This window comes from Crocodylus porosus, unplaced genomic scaffold (assembly GCF_001723895.1).
Source record: "Crocodylus porosus isolate Cpor-Errol unplaced genomic scaffold, CroPor_comp1, whole genome shotgun sequence".
NCBI lineage: Eukaryota > Metazoa > Chordata > Crocodylia > Crocodylidae > Crocodylus > Crocodylus porosus.
In genome coordinates, this window is record NW_017728910.1 from 24,239,118 (window position 1) to 24,249,294 (window position 10,177).

The following is a 10,177-nucleotide window of genomic DNA, read 5'->3' on the forward strand; positions in this document are numbered from 1 at the left end:
CCAGACATCAAGCCATTGATGACTACTCTAAGCCCAGTGCTCCAGTCAGTTTTCTATCCACTTTACAGTCCATTCATCTAACCTGTACTTCCTTAGCTTGCCTGGGAGAATGCTGTGGGAGACTGTATCAAGAGCCTTGCTAAAATCAAAGTACACCACATCCACCAGTCTCCCTGCTTCCCCAGAGCCAGTCATCTCATCATAGAAGGCGATCAGGTTGGTCAGGCATGACTTGTCCCTGGCAAACCCACGCTGACTGTTCCTGATCTCCTCCTTCTCCTCCAAGTGCTTACAAAGGGATTTCTTGAGGACCTGCTCCATGATTTTTCCAGGGACTGAGGTGAGGCTGACTGGTCTGGAGTTCCTTGGATCCTCCTTCTTCCCTTTCTTAAATATGGTATTGTACACAGTAAATTTTTAAGTAGTTAAGAGCTGGTTAAGGGTAACAAAATGATCGTCTAGCACTGAGAACCAGATTTAGAAAAATACTCTGAATAAAAGCATAAAATGAATATCTAAGTAGCAGAAAAGCATCTATGTAACCAATCTGCAAACTTCTTAAGCAAGGGGTTTGGACAATATGAAGCGTGTATTTCAATGTCTTCAGATGCAGAGATGTCTTCAGGGTTATTACAGGTGATCATAACATTTGGGTATTATAGAAAACTGAGGCCGTCAGCCACTGGTACTGTTGTAAATGCTTCAGATCAGGCAGCAGAAGTTTTATCCACTTGGAGAAGCTGAGAGTCGAGATGAGCTCCAGCGAACCCTTCAGATTGACCCTTATAAACTACATTTATTTTAGACAAATTTCACACCGCCTCTGAATAATAGCTAAAAGCTCTTAGCAGCTAAGCTATTCATCCTACTGTTTCTTAGTGATAAATGAAGTTTAGAGAAGAACATTTGGAAATTAATGGATTGGTTAAAATGGAAACTGGAAAAAAAATTACTGCGTTTGGGATGCAGGCCTTAATAAAAGGGTGAGACCTTAAACTTGAATCCCACAGGCTTCTGCCTGAAGTCATCACTGCAACAAGAGTGGGGCTAAGAGGTAAACAGTAAAAAAAAACTTCTTCCCAAAGCCTCAAATTAAGTTTCTATTTTCTTTATCAAGCACTGGGATTGACACTTCAGGAAGGAGGTTCAGACACAGCAGTGCTTTGGAACCATTTCTTCACAATATCATGTGCAAACATTGACAGTCTTCCTAGCTGATGCTGGTGAAGCAGGTCTGGCTGCCAGATGCTCCATAAAATATGCAAAAGAGCCAGGGCTTCAATGATAGGGGTCTGAGCTTAGAAGTCACTGAATAATGCTCTTGTGAGAGAGCAATGTAGGGGCAAATTTGCCAGCGTTGAGAATTTGTACCTCTCCAGGAAGATTTTTGGCGACCTACTGTAAATAGAGTTCAACAAGATGCCAACATCCAGGCTCAGGCATTTCACACCAAAATCTGATGCTCTTCCAGATCCTGTCTGATGATCACCCAGCCCCAGAACAGAGCTCTCACATTAGGCCATGGAGGCCTCAGAACAAGAATGGACAAACCCAAATTGAAACTACTGAGTTTGGCCTGAACAGCGCCCTGTCCAACTCCATGAAGGTACCGACCCAAATGCAAAGTTATAATGAGTCAACTGGACAGGCAACGTTGCTCGCCCTTGGCTTTCCTAACCAGTCTTGCAGGTTACAGATGCCTAAAGAAATTGTCATACCCTCACTTTATGATGGTCTTATTGTATCTATAATGGGGAACCAAGTTTCAAAGTCAACCCTTTATGGGTGCCAATCCTATACTGGTTTGATTCTTTACATTTACAGGTAGCGACAGAGGTTAAAAAAAAACAACCTGTGGGATTTGCTCCCAGGGCTGCAGCCCCTAGGAAGAGGAGACAGGTTTTGATTCCAAAAAGACTTCATCAGTTTTATGCCTATGCTTGTCTGTGTGGTTTTCTGAACAACTTGTAACTTCCAGACTACTCCCAGCAGAGCCAAGACTTTATTTAAATTATTGAAATCCATTTGCCCAAAGAAAGTGAGTAGTGCTTTTGCAATCTATACTTCAGTGAGGCTGCCCCCAAGCCAGCAAGGACATTTCTGTACAGATGTGGAAAAGAAAAAGCACAATTTAAAAGGCTGTGTGTATATAGAGAGAGAGGGAGGGAGGGAGAGAGAGAGAGAGAGAGAGAGGGACTGTTTGAGCAATCTTTATGCACTGTTAAGGTGATACTATTTGTTTCCTTCCTAGAGGTAGGACAGATAATAAAGCTAACAGCATACCTGAGACTAAAGCAGACAAGCTACAAAACTCTACAAATAAGGTGAAAACCTGTAGCTCTCTCCACCTCCAAAAGAGGAGTTCACTTCACTTGCCAGCAAAGTGAGAAGTGGGTACAACAAACAGCAGAGAGATTGCTAACTGTTCTGGCATCTCACCTTATATTGTTTTGGTAAAGAAAATGCATTTGTCCTAATCTATAAGCTTTTTAGGAGTCCAAGATGCAAACAGCCATTAAGTCTTAAACCAGTAGCTTAACAAAGCATTGTCTGCAGAGTGCTCAGAAGGAGACAAGGGAAAATGCAATTTCCAACCAGTGCTAAAGTCCAAATAATACGGGATAATTTGGCAGTCAAATTAACTCAGCTCACTCATTTCATAAGCCATGCTGTAGCATATATCACCATGATGCCACTCAAACAGTTCTGCTTAGTCCAAACATTACTTTACAGCAACTATTTCCAGAAAGGCTCATTTGCAACACTGAAGAGTATAGGGCTGCTGCTAGAAGCAATTTCATACATACATACAAGCCCATTCCTTACTCTATTGTTATTGTGAACTGCTGGAATTGAGGCAGCTCCCACTATACGGCTGTGCACAGGAGTTGAGTTTTATGCCCATCAAGGCCATGTACTCAGACCCTGGTCACAGGATCTGCAGCTGAAAGGCCACCATTAGGAAGGGTGAGTGACTATTTTGAGGATAAGAAGGTGCTCTGCAAACAACATCCTATACATAGTGGGAGCAAGGGCACAATGGACTGAGAAAATATTCTTTTTTTTTTTTTTAAAATAGATATTAAATACCAGGTTACTTTATTTATTAACTTGGTGTATTCAGGCAGGGATAAGTGAATGGGGTACCGGGGTTATTGACCAGAGCAGGAAAATAAAGAATGATCCTGACAGAGCAGTGGTTATCAACCTTTTCAGACTCAAGGCACCCTTCAGAACGTGCCAGCTCCTAATTTGCACTCATTTTTTTAATACAGAAAAATAAGCAGGCAATTCTTTTGTTGCAAAGAACTTGGAGCACAATGGGTCCAAACGCTTTGAATACAATGATGAATTCCTACCTGAAATCTCTGGGTTTATCTTATGAATTATGTTTGCACACCTAACAGTGCTAACATTGCACAGCACCAGTGGCACCCTTGAAAGGAAGAAACCAAGGGAGGCCGACAAGCAGGGAAGACTCTCGTGGAGACTGAGGGGAGCTTGCTGCAAGCTCTAAGGTTGGTTCCTTCTAACTTAGAAATGGGGAAATAAGTCTGGGCTATGAACAGAGAGGTTAAGCTCAGGTAAGGAACAGGCATGCAACTCTCTCTCTGGCTCCTGGTCTCGAGTGCTCTGTACCAGTAGCTGAAATAGCCGCAGAGGATACACAGGGGGCTGTGTGAACCGTCGAATGCTGTTCGAGGAGGCTGAAGACCTGAAGCCTGACAGCACTCAATCAAAACCTAGCGAAGGACAGCAGTGCAACTAGGAACCCAACTGCGACACGATATTTCAGCTGTGTCCATGACTGAAATGCTTATATGTTTTGATGGGGAGTTGTGGGGGTCATATGAGAAAGCCTGGCAAGTCGCATGATGTACATGTATGCAAGCAGGTGGTCCAAGCATCCCAGCCAGGGATATACTGTTGTCACCCTTACCTGTGGGTATTTCATCACTGACTGGAGGACCAACCTGCAGATAGGCCCTTGCTAGTCTGGGGCCGACCAAAGAACGTCTTTACTGGTGTGACACTGCTCAGAACAGGAGCAGTTGCCAACAATTGTACCGGAGACATTTTCAAGACTTTAAATGCCTTCAGGAGCTTCTAGCCTGAACTGAGAACCAGGAGGTTCATGCTTTTTGGGTTCCACCTTACTACGCAAGGCATGGTGGTATGGAAACAGGAGGGAGGAGAAAAGAAAGATGTCTAGCTGCCATCCTGCCCCGTGTCCTTGTCTGAGGGTGCATGGCGACACAGAGCAGATGCACTCCTCAAGTGAAAACTGCTACTCAAAAAAAAGTTTGATCTCATGCACACAAGGCATCAAGACCTTGAACCAGGATCCCTACTGACACACATTCCAAAAACGAACTGCTTCCAATTATAACATTAATGCCTGGCTGTGTATTGTCAGGGCTCTCTTTGTATTGTTCAGACTCTGTGAATTAAACTACAAGACTCAAGAATTAATGCCCAACCCTGCATATCTCAGCTCCTTCGCATCTCTGAATTATGTGGGAGCTACTAACACTTGCCATTTTTAGAGAATACTGGGAAGAGTTTTTCCATGGAGTGCACTGCTCTGCTCAACAATGCAGCCAAGATGCATACATTTTTCCTTTCTCCTGCATTTAAATCTCCTTAATAGATTAACAAATCAAATCTCCTTGCACTTCCTTCTTTTATACTCCTCAAAGTAGACTTGTAAGAAGTGATGGCCAAAGTCAGCTGATTAATCATTCCAACATTGTCTTCAGCAGACAAGCTCCATTAAGAGCCATTTGGCCAGTCACTTGTGGATCCAACACAATTTGTGCCTCATGCTATGCTATGGGGTATAGTAAACACACCAGCGGGGTAGGGAGCAAATTCAGGCGGATTTGGATAGACTGGGGAAGCGGGTGGATCAGAACAGGATGGAATTGAACAGGGATAAGTGCAAGGCACTGCACCTGGGGAGAAAGAAGCACCAAAACACCTAGAGACTGGGAAGCACCACACTAAGTAGCACAGCAGTAGAAAAGGACCTCGGAGTCATAGTGGATGCAAAAATGAACATGAGTCACCAATGTGACAAGGTAATATGTAAGGCTAACCACACTCTTTCCTGCATTAATAGGTGCATCACGAACAGGTCCAGGGAGGTGATGCTTCCTCTCTGTGCGGCACTGGTCAGGCCGCAGCTGGAGTATGGCATCCAGTTTTGGGCGCCACACTTCAAGAGGGATGCGGATAACCTGGAAAGGGTTCAGAGGAGGGCCACTCGTCAGTTGAGGGCCTACAGGTAAGATCCTATGAAGACAGACTGAGGGACCTGAATCTCTTCAGCTTCCGCAAGAGAAGGCAGAGAGGTGATCTCATGGCTGTCTACAAACTCATTGGGGGGGGGGGGAGGCGGGGTGGTGGTCAGCAGGGAATAGGGAATACTCTGCTTACCAGGGCACCCCTCGGAGTAACTAGAAACAACAGCCATAGACTGAAGGACAGCAGATTTAAGTTGGACATCAGGAAAAAACTGTTTGTGGTAAGGGTTGCCGAAGTCTGGGATGGGCTTCCAAGGGAGGTGGTGCTCTCCCCTACCTTGGAGGTGTTCAAAAGGAGATTAGAGAAGCACCTGGCTGGGTTTGCTTGACCCCAGCGCTCTTTCTTGCCCAAAGCAGGGGATCCGACTCAATGATCTAATAGCTCCCTTCCAACCCTAGGCATCTATGAAATCAGATCTATAGACAAATCTGCATGCATACTAGCTCTTATATCCTTGTCACCCAAAAAGCTCATGACTACAACTGGCCAGGAAGCTGTTCCCACCCTCCAAGAAAAATCTCCATGAAAACGGATTTTAGTCCACTGATTTCTGCAACAGAAACCCCAAAGCTTTGGTTTTCAAAACATGACAGTGGGAAGGGAAAGATGAAAATAACAGTCATAAAAGCATGCACATACATACACCGGCAATAAAACAACCTGAATATCAGGTGTGTTCTGGAATAGAAGCCCAAACATTTTAGATTTCTAGTTTTATAAAAAATTGAAGTCGAGGCAAAAAAAAAAAAAAAAATCATGTAGCTGGAAAGCTATTTTCTGTCAAAAAACAATCCAACAGTATAAAAATTCAATTTTTGTGCGTACATATACCAAGGGGGGGATGAAAACAATGGCAATCAAATTACATACCAATGTATGCTAACAGTGTAAAAAATCCTGACTCTCAAAGTAATGTCACAACAATTTATTACACAAGTTTCTACCTTTTACTAGACCTTGTTTCAACTTTAAGAACCACTTAGCTCTCAGCTCTGGTCAGTTTTAAATACAGACCCAAGACTATATAATCCAAGGCTAAAAGGTTAGATATAAGCCAAGATGAAGCATTCTGACAAAGGTGGTCTTGGATTACATCAATTATATATAAAAAGATCATCTCTCACATACACAATACTTGAAAATACTCCCATCACTGAACTGAAGACCTTCTTAGCCTCCTCTCCACTCAAAACAACCTATTCAAATCCTGGCTTCATGTAAAATCCAAGCTGCCTAGGGTTAGCTGCTAAAGTAGAAACATAGGTGCTCACACACATTAATAGGGAACACAATATAATAATCCAAAGAGACTAGATTGCATCATCCAAAAGACTGTCGACATTCTTAACTTCAGCATCCAACTAAAAAATTTCTCTTTGGACTGACAAACAGCTCCAGAGAAGTTTCCCATGGACAATAAATAACTTCTTAACTGACCATGTAATCCAAGGACAGCTTGAGAAACTATCCTAAATTCTTATTCCTGTTTTCACAGAGAGATAAGAGATGGAAAGAAGAGAGAGAGAGTTGGTGAACTAGGCTATAAATGCAAAATAGCTCTCGTAATATTTAAGTCCACAACCCCCTTAAGGAGATCTTTTTATATGCTCCATTATATCTGTCTGGAAATATTCCCTTAAGAGCTCCCTTTGTTTGGCAACTCTACACAAATGCCCTTTCACTTTCTGTGGGGCTGGCTTTGGGTTGCTCTCAGCAGTGGTCTGATCAGCCACAAGCGCTGCTGTGACCTTTGGGTCAGAAACAGGGATAGTGGTGTGTCAGGATATTTGATTTTAGCTTAATTTCTTCCTTTAAGAAGGGTGAAACTGGACAAGCCTGAGCTCTGCTTAAAAACTTAGCACATTTTCCAGGAAGCAATTCCTACTCTGAAGTGTCTGTCTTGCTCGTGTCTCCTACAGTTCTATACACAGGAAATTATTTGACTTGAGTCCATAAACTCCAGCTTATAAAGACCGCTTCCTTTTTTTTTTTTTAAGATGTGATGATCACCTGCTTCCCCTGTCAATCTTATAAACCACTTAAACCCTCATTTATGCTTTTTATCTTGCACATGCCAATGCAGCTCTTTTCCTGACCTTGAGAAAGTACCTGTATATATTCATCAAAAATCAGGGGGTGTAGTCCTTTGTTGCAAAAGGAGTCTTCTCAGTTTTCACTCCCTTTAAAGCACCTTATTTGTGTTTGTTGCATCTCTGGCTGCACTTTTGTCAAGATACAAAAAGTCTTTTGACCAGCACAACTCAGGAGATTGCTAAAAGTACAAGTGGACTCAGGCAGTAAATAGTTCCCCACCACTGTCACAAGTAGGTGGGAGTTGGGGGGCTGGGAGTGGCACCTGCAGGTTGCTCACCGAGATAGTTTCAGCAACTACACAGTAAAACTGTTCTGGCTGAAAGTGAAGGACGAGCCACAGATGCACGGCTATGATCAGCAGTTCCCAGACAATCATCACCCCAGAAGCTGATTAGTACTAAATTAAACACAGTATATATAATCAGGCTCGCTCTCTCTTGAAATTTATGTACAGAACCTAGCACATCTAGCCTCTAAAACATCATCTTTGTCCAAGACCACTTCCCCTTCCCACTCCAAGGCAGGGTGTAAGCAATTACCTTTGGACAGGTGATCTCAGTCTGCTGGATCATGATAAGTGCAGATGCAATCAAAGCTCCTTGACGCACGTAATTCACGGGATCATTTGTCATTGGCTCGAGCAAATTAATTGCTTCCTAAAAACAAAAACAACACCCCCCCCCTCCATGTTAACCTTATTTACTTTTCAAACACCAGGCTTGTTGCAAGCTTATTAGATTAGAGCCAAAACTATAGTTTACTTATTATCTACATTTTGTCCGTTGTTAATATCAGAGCAAACACAGGAGAATTTTGCTTTTCTCCCAGCAGGCTTTCATTCAAGGATCAAAAAGTTATGAAAGGAATTTAACTGCTGAACAAAGGCTAGTGTCAGAATTACAGAAATTTGTTCCAGCTGTAAACAAGAATGCAAGAAGTATTTTGCAGGTTAGAATTCCTGACATTTTCTCTCAGTCTTTAATAAAGATTTCTTCCATCAATTATATATACACTGCTTGCCCTTCTATGAGTGGAGATTGCTAAGGGGTACGACTGCTTCTTCAGATTCAATGGTTTGCCATCAGAAACCTTCTTGGCCAGGTCATGTGCAAAGCTAACAGACGTATTGAAAAGAATGCATTTCTAAAGCACTTATCAACAAGCATCATCCAGACACTGACTATGGATTGTGAAAAGTCGCAAGAGCTATCCAGGAGATACAGTCTATTGTAATGCATGTTGGTAATGAATAAAAAGGGCTCTTGTTCCTCTCCAAAGCGAGCGTCAGTATGGTGTATGAAGGAGTTACTACAGCTGAAAATTACATTTCCACACAGGGCGCCTCCAGGTTCAGGGGATGTGCATAACCCATCAGAAAAGGGTACTGTATAGCTGCTTCTACATGCATATGGTCTCCAAATGATACGCCCGCAGAGTAGTATTTATGTGGTGTAGAAACACAGAATGCAGGGGCTTGTGAACAAACGTGATCATTACTCAGACTACATCCTGTGGTGGGATACTCCTATCCCTTAATCACTATGCCAGCACTTTCTAGCAAGTAGGATGGAATCTAGCTAACAATCTTTTGTGCAGGCTTCCACATTGCCAAAACCCCACCACAGCTGTAGATACCTAGAAATACGTCAGTAGGAAACTCACTGAGAAAGGCAGCTTGATTTAAATCAAACTACTAATAAAACACTAATTCTAGGAATTACACTGAGAATCAGGCCTACTTTTTGCCATGTGATCTTTCTGTATTGATGTGGTTGCTTTTAAAAGGTTGGGTTGTATCTCCTTGCATATACTGCTTTGTGCCCCATTTGTACGATTGCACGCTTTCCATACTATTTATGGACTGTGTGCAATGGAAGTACTCATCAGCCTAACAAAAAGCTTAATTTGATTTCCAATCTCCCAACTTAGCATTTAAAACATGGTGAAAGAAGCCCCAGAAGACACATTCCAACATAAACAGATGCTTCAGATCTTTACTTAAGAAATAAAGTACAGAACCTCAGCCAGGCAAGTTCTATTATCGTGATCATACAAATTAACTGGAAATAAAACAGACTTGGATTGTAGAACTAAGAACATTTCCATTCAATTAACTTGTCAGATGCCACATGTCAAAGAACATTGGATCTTGAGTGCCATGGCTTCCAGCCTGCTTTCTAAGCTAGTAAGCATCACAGGCAAGTCAGCTAAAGGCAAAAAAACAGAGCATGTCGCAACCATGTGTACTTCATAATCTGGGTCTCATTGTTCATGCGTGTGTATGGATATCAGAGGATGGGAAAATGGATTACTAGCACCGGCTGGGAAGGAGTTCTGCTGGAGAAAGGCATGGTGCTTAAAAGTGCAAATGATGCTCACGTAGGTTCCTAGCCTAAATGCAGGACTTCCATCTAACCCACGAGGTGCACAGCCCCACCAGGGGGGACGCCTTGTTGGACCTGGTGCTGGCCACAGGCAATGACCTGGTGATTGGGCTGCGGGTGCTCAACCACCTGGGCGACAGCAATCATCGCCTGCTGGGATTCACCATCCAGCGCAAGGTGGCAAAGGCTTGCAGCAAGGCAGCAGCCCTAGATTTCAGGAGGGCAGACTTCAACGAGCTAAGGAGAATAGTCGTGGAAGCACCGAGGTCCCGGAGGGGAGGGGAGCCGGGTGTCCAAGAAGAGTGGTCGCTCCTTAAGGAGACGATCCTCCAAGCTCAAAGGGAGGCAATCCCAACACAGATCAAAGGGGGCAGGAAGGCACAAAAGCCCCC

General features: G+C 43.2%; 1 protein-coding gene across 1 annotated transcript in view; it reads right to left on the reverse strand.

Annotated features, from left to right (window-relative positions):
* PSMD1 (proteasome 26S subunit, non-ATPase 1) overlaps positions 1–10,177 on the reverse strand; it is a 111,303-nt gene that overhangs the window by 28,433 nt on the left and 72,693 nt on the right. Inside the window, exon 18 of the mRNA XM_019532870.1 lies at positions 7,941–8,057. Coding sequence (XP_019388415.1) covers positions 7,941–8,057 — 117 coding nt within the window. The remainder of the gene's footprint in view (positions 1–7,940; positions 8,058–10,177) is intronic.